Source organism: Phocoena sinus, chromosome 19, assembly GCF_008692025.1.
Source record: "Phocoena sinus isolate mPhoSin1 chromosome 19, mPhoSin1.pri, whole genome shotgun sequence".
NCBI classification, from domain to species: Eukaryota; Metazoa; Chordata; class Mammalia; order Artiodactyla; family Phocoenidae; genus Phocoena; species Phocoena sinus.
Window position 1 is genome coordinate 11,649,741 of NC_045781.1, and position 19,078 is coordinate 11,668,818.

A 19,078-nucleotide genomic window follows, 5' to 3' on the forward strand; every position below is an offset into this window, starting at 1 on the left:
CTACCCTCCCTCCCCTTGAGTGTGGGTTGGATTTAGTCACTGGATTCTGACTCGGCAGCAATGGTAGTGTGTGTGATTCTGAGACTAGGTTGGAAAGGTCTTGTGGATTCCTCCTTGTTCTCTCTCTTGGAATGCTCATCTGGGGGAGGCCAGCCACCATGTCATGAGGAAACTCAAGCAGCGCTATAGAGGGGTCCACGTGGCAAGGAACTGAGGCCTTCTGCCACAGCCATGTGAGTGAGCCACCTTGCAAGAGATCTTCCAGTCTTAAACTTCAGATGGCTTCAGCCCCAGCTGACATCTTGACTGTAACCTCATTAGAAACCCTGATCCAGAATTACCCTGCTAAGCAGTTCCCAGACTCCTGACCTTCAGAAACCATGCGAGGTAATAAATGCTTGTTATTTTAAGCTACTGGATTTGGGGGATATAGATAACTAATACACCAGCTATGCAGCCTTTGGGAAACGATCTTCCCTTGACGTGGGCCTCAGTTGTGCATCACCTGCATATGGGAATAATAAGGGTGCCAACCCACTTCATATGGCTGTAGTAAGGACCAAATGACTTAATGCACGCAAAGCACTTAAAACCATACCTTCTAGTAAGTTCTATAGAAATGTTAGCTATTCTTACTGCCCTCAGCTCTTGGAGCACCCAAGGAGGACCTGGAGAGTCTGAAGCCCCAGGCTCTCCCCTCCCGATCCAAGCAACATCTTCTCTTTACCCCCAAAGTGCTCTTCTCTGTGTGTTCCATGGGATGGCAAAACTTGATAAGCACCACCCTAAAGGATTCTGAGAACATCTCAGAGGAGCCTGGAGAGTGTGGAGAAGCTCATTATAAGGGTTTGGCAGAGGGCTCGTGTTGAAGAGCACGTGGGGGGAGTGTGGGTACTCAGGAGTCTGGGAGGAATTAGAATTCTTTGTGAGTGGGGACGTGTCATTATTCATCGCCCACGGATACCTGGCCAGGGTAGGGGTGCTGCTCTAGCCTGTATTCCACACACAAAGCAAAGGAGGAAAGGGCACTTTTGCTAATTCATACCTCATGGGCTAATGGTGGTTCTGTGGAGCATGGGTGAGGGGGCAGGTGGGTTCCTCAACAGTCTGAGGGATTCTGTGGTTTTAGGGGGTCCTGGATATGTCAGGGCCATGTGGGGTGCTCAGAGTTTTGGTGTAAAATCTGAGATGGGGGGAGGGGATCCTAAGGGTCCTCACAATCCATCCAGACAGTCCACAGGCTGCTTCAGGCGGTTTCCCTGGCGCAGGTAGTCATAAATCTCGCTGTTCTCCACTCCTGGATATGGGGTTTGGCCTCGAGTGGCAATCTCCCACATTGTCACCCCAAAGGACCACTGTGGTGGGGTAGAAGGGAGAGAATTTAGGGGGTCTCTCCTGCACAGATGCCCTCACCCAACATACAGATTCATGGGTATCCCCACACTTATGTGTACACAGCTATCTTTGTGGGTGCATCACAGCTATTCACAGAAACACTTTGGTACAGGTACACACTTACGGAGGCAACTTGTGTGCACACATAGACCTGCCCACCCGTGCAAACAATTATACACTTCACGGACACGTGGTCTCGGGTCACCCTCCACACCCTGGCTATACACATGTATACACTTACCACTGCCTCTCCCAACCTAAACTGTCTACATATCCCATGTAGCAACCTGTCACCATGCACCCATGGGCCTATGCATACCCCCAGCATGTCCACACCACCGTTCACAGATGCCCACCACACGTGGTCCATGTGGCGGACCCCTGCGCAGGGAGGCCCTCACGTCCCTGTGAGCCCAGGTCTGGTGTAAGATGATCAGGCCACGCCCTCCTCCTGCTCCCTACTCCTGCCAGGGGTGCACGTACCACATCGCTCTTGCTGGTGTAGACGCGGTCAGCCAGGCTCTCGATGGCGATCCACTTGACCGGCATCTTGGCGATGCGTCCCTGGCGGTAGTAGTCCCCGTTGTAGATCTTCTTGGAGAGCCCAAAGTCCGCCACACACACCGACATGTTCTCGTTCAGCCTACCAGATTGGGGAGAGGAATGGGGTCACGGCATCAGCCCCCTCAACCAGGAAGCCTGCCCTTACTCTCAGACACGTCTCCATCTCTTGCCCTGGCTGTCCTGCTTGGGGCTGGGGATCAGTTTCCCCGCCTTGCCCCAGACTGGGAGGGAACCGTGTTACTTCTCATACCCTCTGTAAAAGGTGGGTGGGAAAAGGGCTGCTATGGGCCTTCCCAGCTCTGGCTTTTTGCCAGATTCTAAGGTCCTTCCTAGACTCCTTGGGTTGGAGTCTCTGATTTTTTTTTAACTGTGTTTTTGAAGTATACTATATACACAGAAACATGCACAAATCTTAAATGAAGAGCTCACTGAATTTTTTAAAATAAATTTATTTATTTATTTTTGGCTGAGTTGGATCTTTGTTGCTGCACGCGGGCTTTCTCTAGCTGCAGTGAGCGGGGACTACTCTTTGTTGTGGTGCACGGGCTTCTGATTGCAGTGGCTTCTCTTGTTGCTGAGCACGGGCTGTAGGCGCACGGGCTTCAGCAGTTTGGCTCGTGGGCTCCAGAGTGCAGGCTCAGTAGTTGTGGCGCACGGGCCCAGTAGCTGTGGCACACAGGCTCAGTAGTTGTGGCTCGTGGGCTCTAGAGCACAGGCTCAGTAGTTGTGGCGCACGGGCTTAGTTGCTCCGCAGCATGTGGGATCTTCCTGGACCAGGGCTTGAACCCGTGTCCCCTGCACTGGCAGGCGGATCCTTAACCACTGCGTCACCAGGGAAGCCCGAGCTCACTGAATTTTCATAAACACACCCAGGTAACCAGAAACTAGATTAAGAAACAGAACATCGTGGGGCATCTGTGCAATGGAATACCACACAGCAAAGAAAAAGAACTACCGATACGTCCAATGACATGGACTAATCTCAAAACTTCATGCTGAGCAAAATAAGCTAGACACAAAGGAGTCAAAATTGCGATTCCACTTACGTGACATTTAAGAAGAGGTGACAGAAGTTGATGGGGACAAAAGTACAGAATAGTGGTTACCCCTTGGGGGCAGTGACTGGGAAGGGCAGGTGACAGCCTGCCAAGGGCCTAGAAATGTTCTTGATCTTGATCTAGTGGTGGTTGTTTCCATGGGTCTATAGACACGTAAACATTCATTGAACTGAATGCATAAAATGTGCATATTTTAGTGTATGTAGAATAGACATCGATTTTTTAAAATGAGAAAGAAAGGTTACCGGTCCTTCCTTCCTAGCGTATAACTACCCCTCCTAGGTGATCAAGATCTTCACTTCTAGCAGCATGGATTACTTGTGCTTGTTTTTGTGCTTTATATAAATAGAAGATTCCCTGATTCTAGCATCTGAGTTTCTGGGATTCGGTTTTTTTAAGAATTGATGGGCTTCCCTGGTGGCACAGTGGTTGAGAGTCCGCCTGCCGATGCAGGGGACATGGGTTCGTGCCCCGGTCCGGGAAGATCCCACATGCCGCAGAGTGGCTGGGCCCGTGAGCCATGGCCGCTGAGCCTGCGCGTCCGCAGCCTGTGCTCCACAACGGGAGAGGCCACAGCAGTGAGAGGCCTGCGTACCGCAAAAAAAAAAAAAAAAAAGAATTGATGATTTCGGGGACTTCCCTGGTGGCTCAGTGGTTAAGAATCCACCTGCCGATGCAGGAGACACGGGTTCGAGCCCTGGGCTGGGAAGATCCCACATGCCACGGAGCAACTAAGCCCATGCGCCACAACTACTGAGCCTGCGCCCTAGAGCCCACAAGCCACAACTACTGAAGCCCGCGTGACTAGAGCCCGTGCTCCAGAACGAGAGAGGCCACCGCGATGAGAGGCTCACGTGCAGCAACGAAGACCCAACGCAGCCAAAAATAAATATTAATTAATTAATTAATTTAAAAAAAAGAATTGATTATTTCTACCCAGGGTGATGGACTTGGGTAATGACCAACCAGAACAGACCCCGGAGGCCCCTAATATGCTAGGAGTTAACCTTTAACTGCTGTGTCTGGGGGGAGGGGGCTGGAGATGGGTGATAGTCAGGCATCTAAGCTGGGGGCTGTGGAGCACATGGGAAGCTTGGGGAAGTGGCCAGTTGCCAACTGGTAAGGAAGTATTTTAATATTTTAACAACTTAACAGAAAATGTGACAGGTGCATAACAATTGATTGTCCGCCCTCATTTGTGGTGTCACTGTTACATTGTGGGCTTAACTAGGATCAGCCCACGTTACAGAAATAAAAGAACTTCCATTTTGACTGAGTCTATTCACGCCTTTAGACCTCCTTTCCAGTTTATAGGAAATAAAGGGAACACAGGAACAAGGCAAATGCCACCACAAGGAAACACACACATCTTATACATGGGACATGCTACAAGACAACTGGCCTGATCTCTTCCAAAAGAATATGCCACAAAACTATACACAGGGCTTCCCTGGTGGCGCAGTGGTTGAGAGTCCGCCTGCCGATGCAAGGGACACGGGTTCGTGCCCCGGTCCGGGAAGATCCCACATGCCGCTGAGCGGCTGGACCCGTGAGCCATGGCCGCTGAGCCTGCGCGTCTGGAGCCTGTGCTCCGCAACGGGAGAGGCCACAGCAGTGAGAGGCCCGCGTACCGCAAAAAAATATATATATACACAGGTAATGGTGGTGGAAGGTAATTCTAGATTAAAAGGGGGGCTTCCCTGGTGGCGCAGTGGTTGAGAGTCCGCCTGCCGATGCAGGGGACACGGGTTCGTGCCCCGGTCCGGAAGGATCCCACGTGCCGCGGAGCGGCTGGGCCCGTGAGCCATGGCCGCTGGGCCTGCGCGACCGGAGCCTGTGCTCCGCAACGGGAGAGGCCACAACAGTGAGAGGCCCGCGTACCGCAAAAAATAAAATGAAATAAAATTTAAAAAAAAAAAAAAAGGGACCAAGGGGTACAACAACCAAACGCAATCCGGGAACTTTGCGTAGATCCTGGTTTTGGGGGAAAAAATATCCCGAAAAGACATTTTGAAGGACAATCGGAGGAACTGGAACGTGGATTGGATAGTAGGTTGTGTTACAGAATTATTGTTAATCTTCTTAGGTGTGATAACAGAATTGTGATCGTTTAGGCATAAGTCCTGATTTTAGGAGATACCTACTGAAGATTTAGGGGTGGAATGTCACCATCTGGGCAACTTACTTTCAAATGGTTGAGGGGAGAGAGAGAATGAGAAGAGAGGACAAATGTGGCAACATCTCAACAAGGAGGAGATATGGGTGTTCATTGCACAATTCTTTCAACTTTTCTGCAGATTTGGAATTTTTCAAAGTAAAAAGTTGGGGGGGGGGATTCCCTGGCGGTCCAGTGGTGAGGACTCCGCACTTCCACTGCAGGGGACACGGGTTTGATCCCTGGTCTGGGAACTAAGATCCCGTATGCCCTCGTAGTATGGCCAAAAAAAAAAAAAAACTGGGGGTGGGTGGGAATAAAGACATTTGTGAACATTTGCATGTCTTATAGAAGATTCTCTGATTCTCTTTTTTTTTGGGCCATGCTGCGTGGTTTGTGGGATCTTAGCTCCCCGACCAGGGATCGAACCTGGGTCCTCAGCAGTGATGGTGCAGAGTCCTAACTACTGGACCACCAGCGAATTCCCAAAGGTTCTATGATTCTCCAGCTCCTATTTCTGAGTCCAAGAGTGTAATGAGACTAATATTCTAAGCCTGTGTGTACACACACACATACACACACACACACCTCGCCCTCACTTTAGCCCTGGTTCTGGCCTATTTTCTGCTTGTCCCTTGGCAGGGGGTGTCTCTTTATCCAGTGTGGCCCCTCCCCAAGGGTAGCCCCGGGTAAGACACTCAGCATGGAGGGGGACAAAGATGAAGCTTAAATGTCACCACCCTGATCGGTCACCTCTGCCCTTTTGCTCACCACATGCTACCCACCGAGCCCTCACTCTTGTCACTTTTCTTCACATCTCAGTACTCCTTCAGGATCTCGGTTCAGGGCCCCCCTCCTCCAGAAAGCCGGCCCCAGCCTCCCTGCTCACCTCTCTATTCCACTCCTGAGCTCTGACCTGCCTGAAGGCTGTGTGTTTCTAGCGCCCTCTTCCATCCTGGGAAGGAGGGTGGGGCGGGGGGCAGTGTCCCGGAAGGAGGGGGATTCCTGGAAGGGTGGAAACTCACATGCAGTTCCTGGCGGCCAAGTCCCGGTGTATGAATCTCTTGGTACTCAGATACTCCATGCCACTGGCAATGTCTGCCATGAACTTCACCAGCATCTGAGTGGGCAAGAACTGGGGGGGCCGGGGCAGGAGGGAGTAGAGGTCAGAAGAGTCCCCGAGATATATCCCTCCTCCCTTCCTCTCTAGCTCTGCCCTGCGATGCTTTCCCAGGGCCCCAAGAATTAAATCCCACCCCTTTCTAACACGGCCCTATGTCATCCCCTCCTGCCTTCCTCTGTCTTGATCTCCTATTGTTCTTGTCCTTGACATATGCTCCAGCAGGGAGCCCCCTTTCTGGTCTTTAAACAAGCCATGCTTGTTCCCACCTCTGAGCCTTTGCACATGCTGTGCCCTCTGCTGGGACTGCTTTCTCCCAGATCTCCCCACCTCCCACCAGCTGCCTCCTCCTTCAAGTTCCTCTCCTCAGTGAGACCTTCCCTGTTCACCCAAATTAACTGCCTGGCCTCCCTGTCACTCATCCTGCTCTATTTCCTTCCTAGCACTTAAATTATCTTGCTTTATTTGTTTAACTTATTTATTGTCTGGTTCCCCCACTGGCAGACAGCTCCATGCAAGCAGGCTCCTGGTCACCTTGGCCTTCCCAGTGTCTGAGCGGCTCTGGGTACCTGGTAGGTGCTCGATTAACACTTGTGGGCCAGACAATAAAATGCTCTCACCACTGGCTGGTCCCCAAGCCGGGAATAGAGAAGGAAACTGTGTAGGTCTCCGTGTTTCATGAAGGGTAAGATGACCACGGGTGCCGGGAAGCCCTCTCGTTCGGAACCCTGGAAACAGACACCTGAGTGCCCCCAGGCAGCCCTGTCACTGGAGTTGGGCAGAAGGGGAAGCCACCCCATCTCTCAGCTCTGTCTCTCCCTCCCCCTCAAGTCTGGCCTCCAAATTGTTGAGGAGGGGGGTGATGGACCAAGCTTCAGAGAAGCCATTTTCAGCACTGTTCCCAGGGTTGTTTCTCCAGCCCTCCTGGGGACCTCAGCTATTTCTGGGAAAGGTCAGATGTCACATTCCAAGCTGAGGGAGAGAGGAAGGGGGGAACTTGCTGACTCTCAGGGAGCGGGGAGGAGGAAGCCTGGAGGTTTGATTTTCTCAGTGCCCAAGGGAGGGGTCTTCCCTCTGCTGCGGCCTCCACGGGGCCTGTTGACCCCCTAAATCTGCCCTCCCTCACCGATGAGCCTCATGACGTTGGGGTGGTCGAATTCTTTCATGCAGACGGCTTCACTCAGGAAATCCTCCAGCTCTGACCTTGTGCAGATGGCAACTTGGGGGAGAGAGGAAGGTGTATGAGGAGGAGGGGTGGGGAGGGAGGACTCTTTCCCTCCTCCTCCTCGGCCTCATCACCATCATCATCCTCTTCTTCTTTATCAAACGTGATTTGTAAGTACCAGGTGCTGTATTCAGCACTCTACATCTATTAACTCATTTAATCCTCTGAGGAGCTTCTATTACTTTCCCCATTTTTTCTGTTTTTTGTGCGGTACGCGGGCCTCTCACCGTTGTGGCCTCTCCCGTTGCGGAGCACAGGCTCCGGTCGCGCAGGCTCAGCGGCCATGGCTCACGGGCCCAGCCGCTCCGTGGCACGTGGGATCCTCCCGGGCCGGGGCACGAACCCGCGTCCCCTGCATCGGCAGGCGGACTCCCAACCACTGCGCCACCAGGGAAGCCCTACTTTCCCCATTTTAAAGATGGGGAGGGGCTTCTCTGGTGGCGCAGCGGATCTGCCTGCCAGCGCAGGGGACGTGGGTTCGAGCCCTGGTCCGGGAAGACCTCACTTGCTGCGGAGCAACTAGGGCCGTGCACCACAACTACTGAGCCTGCGCTCTAGAGCCCGGGAGGCACAACTACTGAGTCAGCGTGCCGCAACTACTGAAGCCCGCGTGCCTAGAGCCCGTGCTCCGCCACAAGAGAAGCCACCGCAATGTGGAGCCCGCGCACCGCTACGAAGAGTAGTCCCCCCCCCGCCACAACTAGAGAAAGCCCGCGCGCAGCAACAAAGACCCAACGCAGCTAAAAATAAATAAATAAAAATAAATAAATTAAAAAACAAAAGATGGGGGAGACCAAGGCACAGAATGGTTAAGAAACCTGCTTAAGGGCACACACAGCTAGCAAGAGGACTAGACAGAGCTCAAACGCAGGCAGTCTGGCTCCGGGGTCCATGTGCAGCTCTGTGCTAGGCTGCTTCCCAGCACAGTCGCAGCAGCCCTGGGATCCCTACCATTGTCCCTGTTTTGCAACTCAGGACACTGGCTCATAGAGGCAAAGTGACTTGCTCAGCGTCACACAGCTGGGATTCAAACCCAGGTCAGGAACATAACCTGGTATGCAAGAGGCACTCAGTAATGAATGAGGGAATGAGTTATAACTCCATAACCCAAGCTTTTAGCCGCTGTGACTTTGAAAGCATCATTTCTCCCTTACCTCCAGCCTGAGCCTCTAAGCTTCATCCCTATGTAGAAAGGACTTGGCCCTGGACTTCCTGTGCTGTGTGAACCTGGACTGGCTCCCACCCTCTCTGATGATGTAAATAATATGGTTTTAGTCCACATTAATTGTGAGTTCAATGTGCCAACCCCAGCATTAAGTGCTTTGCCACACAACACCCTAGGAGGTAGGGACGTTATGATCCTTTCCTCCAGATGAGGAATGGGAGGCTCGGAGAGGGATAGTCACTAACCTGAGATCACACAGCGAGTAAATGATGAAGCCAGGTGTGCCTCATTCTCGACCTGACCCTGCTCTGCTCTGCATCACAGGGGGCTGGGCCCTTTGAAAACTACATTTCCCAGGCTCCCTTTCCTGCTGTTTCCTGTTGGAGTCTGCCAATGGGAAGCACTGATGGGAGATTGACAGGTGGGCGAGTGGAGGGGAGAAGTCAGGGCATTTCATCCTCTCTCTTTCTGCTTCCAGTATTGCCTTGGTGGTGGCTGTGTCTCCTTTGTGTTTCGAGCTCCCACCAGGTAGCCCCTAACTCTGTGGTTCCTAAATCCCATCAGGGAGCTCTGGCTGTGGACTCTGGTAACACCACTTCCTGCCTCTGCCCTTCGGGCCTGGGGGTGGAAGTGACGTAGTGCTGCTGCTAATTGTCTCACTGCTCCCAGCTGTTCCTTCAGTTTTTCCCTACACCTTTGAGTAATCTCCCTGTATTAAGTTCCCTCTGTTGAAGGACCTGGCAGGGACTCCATTTCCTGTCCGGAAACACTGAGGTTCTGTGGTTGGGCTAAATTGCTCTTACCTTTCCTGTTCTTCTGCTTCGTTAGGGGAACAGGGAAGGGACCTGAGATTAAGGGATGGGGATCCCACATGTGTGCACATGCATGTACAGACTCACTCTTCATCGTCTTCACAGCCACCTTGAGGATGGAGTCATCCTGGTTGAGCTGGCCTTCCATCACAGCTCCAAACTCTCCTGCGGGGGACCAGAGAGAGATGCTGACCTCAGGGGGGCGTCGTAGAGACTGCATTTCCTGTGGCTGGGCGGGGGTGGGGAGGACTTCATGGTTCAGGGAGATGTGTGTGTGTGTGTGTGTGTGTGTGTGTGTGTTATGGGGGGACTCACCTTCTCCCAGGGTCTTCCCCAGGGCCACCTTATGCCGGTCCACCATCACGTCCCGCAGCTTCTCCTTCAGCTCTTCACTGATGCCCAGGCTGTTCACTGCATGGGAGGTAGGGGTAGACAGAGCCATGGAGCGGGGCTGACATCCAGACGACACTCTCCCATAGGGATACAGGTGTGCTCATTTTGTTGCACTTTGCGGATACTGTGTTTTTTACACACTGAAGACCCGTGGCAACCTTGTGTCGAGCGAGTCTGTCAGCGCCATTTTCCCAATAGCATTTGCTTGCCCCGTGTCTCCGTGTCACATTTTGGTAATTCTGGCAATATTTCAAAACTTTTCATTATTTTTATATTTGTTATGATGACCCGTGATCAGTGATCTTTGATGGTACTACTACAATTCACTGAAGGCTCGGATGGTGGTTGGCATTTTTCAGGAATAAAGCAACTTAAAATTAAGGTATGTACGTTGCTTTTAAAGACATAATGCTACTGCACACTTAGTAGACTGCAGTATAGTGTAAACATAACTTTTATAGGCACTGGGAAACCCAAAAATGCATGTGACTCGCTTTATTGCGTTAGTTGCTTTATCGTGGTGTTCTGGAATCAAACCCACCATATCTCTGAGGTATGCCTGTATACCCATTGTTAAAATGCTGAAATACTTCTGCATTCATTCAAAGTTAGCTAATGCCCAGAGCACACCCCAGCCCCACCCTAGCTTCTCCTCTAAAACCCCCTGAATCTTCCCCCAGAGCAGCAACTAAAGGGTTAGAGCCTGGCACATAATCTTGCACTAGTGGGCACCCTGATTGGTTAGCGTCCTGCCGTACCAGTTGTTAGAAATATTTCTTAACTGTTTATTGAAGTATAAACTGCAAAAATCATAAGTGAGCAGCTCAGTGGATTTTCACAAACCAAACACAACAGTGTAACTAGCGCCCAGGTGAAGAACAGACCATGACCTGCCCTCTCAGGGGAGTCCACTTCCCTGACTTTTCCTACCCCAGATGAGTCTTTTCTGTTTTGGGATGTTATAAACGTGGAATCACATAATATGTTCTTTTGTGTCTGGCTTCTTTCACTCAACACAATGTCTATGAGATCATTGTAATGTAGTTGTTGTGTGTAGTCGGATTTATTATTTTCACTGCTGTGTAGCAATCGTTTTCCAACTTATTGGCCTCAGGACCCCTTCCCGTTCTTAAAATTATTGAGGCCTGAAAAGAGCTTTCTTTTATGTGGGTCATCTATACACCAGTATTTATTGTGTTCAAAATGAAAACGGAAAGATTTTCTTTTTCTTTTTTTTTTTGGTCTCGTGGCACAGCATACAGGATCTTAGTTCCCCGTCCAGGAATCAAACCCGCGCCCCCTGCAGTGGAAGCACGGAGTCTTAACCACTGGACCGCCACTGCCAGGGAAGTCCCACGGGTAGATTTCCCAAACACAAGGATACATAAGCACATGTTCAATCAATCAACAGAACGATGACATCATCACATATTAGGAAGCCTCTGGGAAACTCCATGGAGTGCTTGCGAGACAATGAGAGTGCCAAAGGGCAAAAGATGTCTTGGTGTTAATATGAAAATAATTTTGACCTCGTGGACCTCCTGCGAGGGTCTCGGGTACTCCCGGGGACTCAGGTCACACTTCGAGAACTGCCGCTGCGTGTTATTCCATTAGATTGCTGTGACCCCGTCACTTCCTCTTCCTTCTCCTTTTCAATAAATGTCTTTCCCAGCCCCTTCTGGTGTCTCCCTGGGGCCCTGGCAGTCTTCTCACTGTGTGCTAGGAAGATACCTAAGTCTGTCCCTTTTCTTTCTGGATCTGTTTCCCCAAATGGAGAGATTAAGAGATTGGACTGGATGGCCGCTGAGGTCCCTCCTTAGCTGGGACCCTCCATAACGCTACAATCCTCTGAGTGTCTATAGTTCTAAGAGTCTATGATTTTTAAGATCCTAAGGGTCTATAGCCCTGGATTATAATTCTTTAGGCCAAGATCTATTCTACCTGTCTCACATTCTTTAATTCCAAGAGGCAGGTAAGAGGATGGACTTGAGAGCAAAACTGCCTGGGTTTGAATCCCAACTCTCCAGCTTACAAGCTGTGTGGCCTCCAGCAAGTTACTTAACCTCTCTATGCTGCAGCCTCCTCGTCTTTGAAGTGGGGCGGGGGGTAACGTACCTAACTCATTGGGTTGTTGTGAGGATTAAATTAAGGGACATGCGTAGGGCACTTAGAACAGCACCTGTCACAGAGGAAGTGCTAGGGTTGGCTGTTATCATCGGCATCGTAATCATCTCATCATCATCATCTTTATCATTATTACGTTGTTCTAAGGTCCTATGGCTCTAAGCTTGGTCTTTCTAAGATCTACTATGTCTAAGATTCAATTATTTTAAGGTTGATTCTAAGGTTGTGTGTGGTTCCACAATTCTGTTGCTCTTAGGGTCTGTGGTTCCAACATCCTAGTATTCCAAGGCCTTCAGACACTTTTGGTTCATGCATCTGCAGAAGCCCAGCAGGCCCAAAGCTCTATACTTCTTATCCCAAACCCAGGCAGGGAGGCATGGGGTTCACTTACAGGTGGCTTCAGTGGTCCGACGGCTGTAGGATTTGCGAACACGGTACCTGACCACCAGCTCGCCCCTCTCCATTGTTGGTTCGAACACCTCTCTGGGGGGAATAGAGAGGAGACGAGGGCGGGGCAGAACAACGTGGAACCTCCTCCTTCCACCAACAGTGAAAGCGAGCGCCATCCCCACCCCCAGGCCTGCCTGCCCTCTCCTCCAGTGTTTGCTGAGCGCGTCTTGGACGGCTTTCCGCCTTCCATTCACTCCCCAGAGCCTTGCCCTCATTCTGATTCTTGGTAACCTCTCCTCCTGCACCAGCCTCCTCATGGTCTCCCCACCTCCGGCCCCTCCATCCCAGTCCATGTTGGCCTTCCAACCCACGTGGCTCCAACTCACCCATAGCGGGTCTCTTTCTTCCGCCGGTGGACGAGGAACAGGGCCAGAATGAGGACACAGGCAGCAGCCACCACTGCTCCCAGCAGTACATACCACCAGGGCCATGAGAAGGCAGGGACTGGGGGTTCACTCACTGTCAGGGGGTACGCAGGACAGGTCATGGTTGAGGTCTTGGTTCCAGCTCCCTGAGCCCCAAGGGGGTGATGTTGAAAGGAGGCAGGTGTGGATATATTTGATGAGGCATGTGACAGGTGCGTTCCCCTATCTGGGGAGACTGGGCTGGGCTGGACAGGGCATGCAGTGGATACGGTAGATAGGAGTGGATGTTAAAGGAAGAGTGTGAAACTTGTAGGATGAGTATGGTAAGTTAAGAGTGGGATGGATAGGGACTTCCCTGGTGGCGCAGTGGATGATAAGACTCCACGCTCCCAATGCAGGGCGCCCGGGTTCGATCCCTGGTCAGGGAACTAGATCCCACATGCATGCCACAACTAAGAGAGTCCGCATGCCGCAACTAAAAAGCCCGCACGCCTCAACTAAAGATCCCGCATGCCGCAGCTAAGATCTGGCGCAGCCAAGATAAAAAAATAAATAATAATAAATAAATAACTATTAACAAAAAGAATGGGATGGACACTGGGGGATTGTGTGATGTGCGTGGAAGGAGTGTGGGATGGGAGTGAGAGACCTGTGCAAGGTGGGCTGTGCGATGTAATGTGAGCACGGGATGGTTGTGAGTAAATCTCAAGTGGTCTATGGGTGTGTGATATGTGTGATGGTCGTGCAAGGAGGGGGACTTGGGTGTGGAAAACAGATGAGTAGGGAGAGAACGCATACAGTGTAGGACAGGTGCACGAGGCATGTGCAATGAATGTGCAAGGAGTTTGAGGCTCCAGGGACCAATGGCCAAGGAATATTTTTGAGGAGGAGTGTGTGATGGCTATGGACGGGTTTTATTTTTATTTTTATTTTTATTTTTGGCCTCCCTGCACCTTCTGAGATCTTAGTTTCCCAACCAAGGATCGAACCCAGGCCCTTGGGAGTGAAAGTGCCGAGTCTTAACCACTGGACCGCCAGGGAATTCCCTGGAAGGGTTTTCGTAAAGCAAGGGATGTGAGTAAAATAAATGTGTAAAGGGGCATAGTGTGCAAAGGAGTGTGTGAAGAGTGTCAGATAAGTACTGGAGGAACTGGGATATGTGAGGATTCAGGGAGTATTCAAGGAGTTTTAGATACAAGGAAGAGCAGTATTCGTAAGGATGTAACTTTGATGTGAGGTGAGTGTGCAACAAGCGTGCAAAGGACGTGGGAAGGGAAGATGAGAAGCACGGGATGAATGGAAGGGGTGTGCAAAAAGGTGGGAGTGAGTGTGTAAGGAATGGAGGATGGGTATGTGAGTGTACCAGGAGTTTGGTGTGAGTGTGTGCAGAAAGCGGGCCTGGGTTAGGATCGGCTTGGGGTGAGGGAATAATGTGTAAGGAGTGAGTGTGCAAGGAGAGTTGCAGAATGTGGGATCGTGTGGACTGAAAGTTTTACAGTGCTTGCAATGTTGGAGGTACGGTGAGTGTGTAAAAAGTATGCAGAGTGTGTGAATGAGAAGTGTGGGTGTGCATTGGGTTTGGGAGGCACGTGTGACGAATGAAGGGTTATAATGGGATGAACGTGAAAGGAGGGTGGGATTAGTGTGGAAAGGTATGCAAAGAAATGCAGGAAGGCATGTAAGGAATGTAGGTTGAGTTACAAGAGGGGCTGTAATAGTGCTAGGAGGGTACAATGGGTGTAGGGGGAATGTTTGAGAATTGTTGGAGAAATATTTGAGAAGGATAGATATGAGGGGGATAACTCACCTGTCTGTTCATTTATCCATCCATCCACCCACCCACCTACTAATTGATTCATCTACCCAACTACCCATCCATTCATCCATCCATCCATCCATCCATCCATCCATCCATCCACCATTCACTGAGTACCTACAATGCACTGGGTCATTCCAGCCACCTCCATCAAGGACCACACAAACCCAAGAAGTAGAGGATTAGAGTGATGAGTTTGAGAAATATGAAAGGGATGTGCAAAGAGTGTGTGTGGTGATGGGGTCCTCACTGGACAATGAGGGAAGGGAGGGAGAAGAGGCGAAAGTCCTTACCCAGCTGGTGGATTGGCTGTCCTTGTCCTGTGAGGAGAAAGGACAGAGGGAAGACATGCTCAGAGAGGGCAAGACTGGTGAGACACAGGTGAGGGAGTGAGGCTCTCAGTAAGGTTCCAGGTAGGAACAGAGCCTAGACTGGGGTAATGCTCAAAGGTACAGCAAGCAAGTCATGGGCATCTGGGAGAGACGAGGTCCCTGTGGGCAGGTTGAAGGGGGCTGAGCACGGCTTTGGAGTTACCTGGGCGCCAGAGCACCAGGGGCACAGGGAGGCTCCAGGGTCCATCCCCAGCGGCGGTGTAGGCTGCCACGCACACCGTCAGGTTGGGAACAGACCTGTCTCCCCGCAGCTCCAAGGTCACTTCTCGCCTTAGCCCTACATCCATTAGCACCTAGGACGTCCAGACGTGGCATCAGAGTAGAGCTCCAGCCCCTAACGCTTAAGCCTTCACCCTCAGCCTCAACTCCCCATCTTTCTCAAAGCCCTCTCCTCTCTCCTCATCTGCAGTCCCTCATCCCCTACCTCTTCCTACCCTTCATTTCTCATCCCCCATCCCGTCCTCTCCTTTCCATTCTCCATCTCTACACCCACTAAAATAACGGCTCCACCAGGACTGGGACTTTGTCTCATTCACTCCCACGTCTTCAAGTCCTAGCACGATGCGTGGAACACGGTACTTGTGTTGAAGAACTGAATTCTCATCTTTTCACCCTCATCGCTCCAGACCCTTCTAACTCCCCACCCTCTCTCCCGCCCCATCTCTCCACCCCAGGGTGCTGCTTGCTCAGGTAGTACCTTTGTGCCAATTAGGAAGAGGCACCCCTTCCTCAAGATGTTATGCCACTATCTGCTGTAAAACTGTCCTGGTACATATAGGTCTACTGAAACGCTTTGTACGTGATTCATGAATAGCCATCCCTAACCCTCTCCCAGACCCCTTTAACCGTCCCACAATGTGCCCTCCTAGCACAGTGTGATGGCATCCTACCCAACCTGCTCAACTGTCCATGTCTGCCCTGTCGTCTTCTCCCCACCACTCCTCGCTCCTCCACAGCCCCTCCACCCCAACCTAGCCAGCAGCACCCACCTCGGGGGTATCCTGACCTCGATAGGCCAGTCGGTACCCTAGCAGGGTGCCCTGCAGGGGCGCCCTTGGTTCCTGCCAATGCACGAGGGCTTGGCTTCCATTCCGCATGGCGCTAACGTTCTCAGGAGGGCCCAGGGGCACTGGAGGACAGGGAAGAGGGGAAGCTGGCATCCCCACCTCTTCCTGACCCCCACCCCTGTTCCCGGGAAGTAGGGCCAGGGTACAGAGGGCATGCACATGGGCACCTCGTGCAGGCCTCCCATGAGCAGAAGCACAGGGGAGAGATGCCAGTGTGCCGTGCTGAGGAGTCGGGGACGAGGCAGGAAGGAGTCTGAAGCCACACGGGTTAAACGGGCGAGAGGAGATGCCGGGTATCATACTGATGTGTGCAAGGGTCAGTGGGGCAGTGAGCGACGTCTCCTGGCCACCAGCCCCTTCTTACCTCCCTCCGGTGTCTCCACAGGAAGCCAGTGGGTCCAGGGTGAGGGGCCCTGGCTACTGACACACGCCACCCGGATGTGGTAAGGGGTGTGAGGATGGAGGTTGCCCAGCCGCAGTTGGTGAGGCGGAACAGATGCTTGTAAGGTGAGGGGTTCCTCTGGGGGGTCCGGCTCTCCCAGCCAGGTGCCCACCCCATCGTCTGACAGCACAGCCTGGGGAGAGAGGGGCGCGTGAGGACAGGGTGGCCACGCAATCACTGGAGGTGCTCACACAACTCTCAGTGGTGGTGATCCTGCTGTGATGGCACAATTTTGCGAGGATGTGTGTGTGTGTCACAACTCCATGTTAGTGCAACACGGGCACCTGAGTTTGCAAAACGAGGAGACCACCCAGCTGCGCAACGTGGCTCTGCCATCACTTACAAATGTCACTTCTGACGAGCCTTTCCCTCTCTGAGCCTCAGTTTCCTCATCTGGAAAATGGGGGCTTAGAGGAGCAAATGCCTTCCGGGGCTGCTTAAAGATTCAATGTAGGACAGTTGCATAGTGCATGGCAGGCGGTCAGCATCAACAATAATGACAGTGACAGTCAACCACAGGCAAAAGAAACGTCCCACAATAGAAGTCAGAAGAGGGAATTCCCTGGTGGTCCGGTGGTCAGGACTCCGTGCTCTCACTGCCGTGGGCCCGGGTTCAATCCCTGGTGAGGGAACTAAGATCCTGCAAGCCGAGCGGCTCAGCCAAAAAAAAAAAAAAGTCCGAAGAGTGGGCATCTCTGGGGGCTGAGGGAGCCTTCAAGGGAGCTGAGAAGTGTCTGCATCTTGATTCAGAGGGAGGTCACATAGGTTAAGCAACCTAGGTGTACACCAAAGGGTATGCACATTATATATGTTATACCTTAATTAAAAAAAAACAAAAGCCTTGGGACTTCCCTGGTGGCACTGTGGTTAAGACTCCACGCTCCCAATGCAGGGGGCCTGGATTCGATCCCTGGTCAGGGAACTAGATCCCACATGCCGCAACTAAGAGTCCACATGCCACAATTAAGGAGCCAGCGAGCCGCAACTAAGACCCGGTGTAACCAAATAACTAACTAAATAAATAAGAAAAGCCTTTTACAGATCTGAACTCATTTGATCCTCACCTCAGCTTTGCGCTGTAAACATGTGCTGTGTTTGTGCCCGTTATACGGATGGGGACACTGAGGCTCAGAGAGATGAAATCACTGGCCCAAGGACACCAGCTTGTCACTGATGAAGCTGGAACCTGAACCCCAGCCTGTCTTCAAAACCTTTGCCCTACTGACAACAAGAATGTCCATTTAAGAACATCAGTAATAGTAACAATACTTCTCTTCTGTTCAGAGAGGCAATGCAGCTTAGTGCTGAAGAGCAGGGATACTGCATCTGGATCCAGCCTCTACCACTCCCTAGCTCTGCACCTTGGTTTCCTCATCTGTAAAATGGGATAACTACGGTGTTTCCCTACTTCGCAGGGTTAACTGAATTGACTCCTGTAAGTGTGTAGAAGAGTGTTTGTGCATGTCGAGAGTTTGTCATTATCATTTTGTGTGTGTGAGGTTGTCTGGCCATGAGTGTCAAACCCTGCACACCCTGCACAGTGGTACAGGCTGCTACACCCACCTGGTCGCCAGGAGTGGCACCATCAGGATGGCAGGGGCCACGGCTGGGGAAGACGTCTGTACAGCCCTTCCCCACAGAACCACAACCCGCCACAGCCACACAACCCACAGCCACACAGCTCAGGGGTGCTGCCTTCACCCTGGGGAGCAATCAGGCGATGTAACCACACCACACAGTGTGTTGGGAAGTTTACTGCTTAAGGCTCTAAAGCCAGATTCCTTTGGGTCCAAATCTTGGCTTGGATATTATTTGCTGTGTGATTTAGAGTGAGTGTCTTAACCTCCCTGGGTCTCAGTTCCTGTCTCTGGAAAATGGGCTTCCAAGAGTCCCTACCTCTCAAGGTGCGAGGTTTAATGAAATGAGGCTCATGAACTGGCTTGCCATCCTGTCAACAGCTAACATTTTCTGAGCGCCAGCTGTGTCCCAAGCACCTTGCCAAACACATTCCTGGTTGAGCAAATTGCCTTCTTACCACCACCCTATGGGGTCAATTTCTTTTTTCATTCCCATTTTACAGGTGAGGAAACAGAGGCCCAGATTCAGCAGCTTGCCCAAAGTCACACAGCCCCCATGTGGGGAGACAACAGCATTGCAAGGCGTGGGGAGGAGCTGAGCAGAAGGTGGGTAGCAGGATGGGGGGCGTAGGTCTCCATGCCTGATCTCTGACCCACAGTGACTGACCAGAAGGGGAACCTCTTCTGGGACAAAGGGGACGTGGGTGCAGACAGTCAGGCTCCCCCTGCCAACTCCACTTCTCTTTTCCCCGGGACGGCTGTGACCTCCCACTTGAACCCTTAGCCCATGCACAGCAGGAAGTGAGACCTGGAGAGGGAAGAGGGTACACTTCTGCTTTCTTGGGGACACTGGATGGATGTGGGTTGTGGGTACAGTTGGTGCCTGACCTGGCATTTGAGGTCTTCCCAAATCAGCCTGGCCTCTGGGATTGAAATGGTTTTATCCTTTCTAGCCATT

The 19,078-nt window shown here is 51.7% G+C and overlaps 1 protein-coding gene across 4 annotated transcripts in view; it reads right to left on the reverse strand.

Annotated features, from left to right (window-relative positions):
* Window positions 1–19,078, reverse strand: part of AXL (AXL receptor tyrosine kinase) — a 31,373-nt gene that overhangs the window by 2,415 nt on the left and 9,880 nt on the right. For 2 of the 4 annotated variants that reach the window (XM_032612082.1, XM_032612084.1), the window contains 13 exons: window positions 16,466–16,676; window positions 16,024–16,163; window positions 15,177–15,327; window positions 14,936–14,962; window positions 12,788–12,920; window positions 12,403–12,494; window positions 9,810–9,905; window positions 9,582–9,659; window positions 7,419–7,511; window positions 6,913–7,034; window positions 6,198–6,307; window positions 1,879–2,038; window positions 1,219–1,355 (listed from right to left, as the gene is read on the reverse strand). In XM_032612082.1, coding sequence (XP_032467973.1) covers window positions 1,219–1,355; window positions 1,879–2,038; window positions 6,198–6,307; window positions 6,913–7,034; window positions 7,419–7,511; window positions 9,582–9,659; window positions 9,810–9,905; window positions 12,403–12,494; window positions 12,788–12,920; window positions 14,936–14,962; window positions 15,177–15,327; window positions 16,024–16,163; window positions 16,466–16,676 — 1,550 coding nt within the window. The remainder of the gene's footprint in view (window positions 1–1,218; window positions 1,356–1,878; window positions 2,039–6,197; window positions 6,308–6,912; window positions 7,035–7,418; window positions 7,512–9,581; window positions 9,660–9,809; window positions 9,906–12,402; window positions 12,495–12,787; window positions 12,921–14,935; window positions 14,963–15,176; window positions 15,328–16,023; window positions 16,164–16,465; window positions 16,677–19,078) is intronic. The other 2 variants (XM_032612085.1, XM_032612083.1) reach the window with 2 other exon arrangements.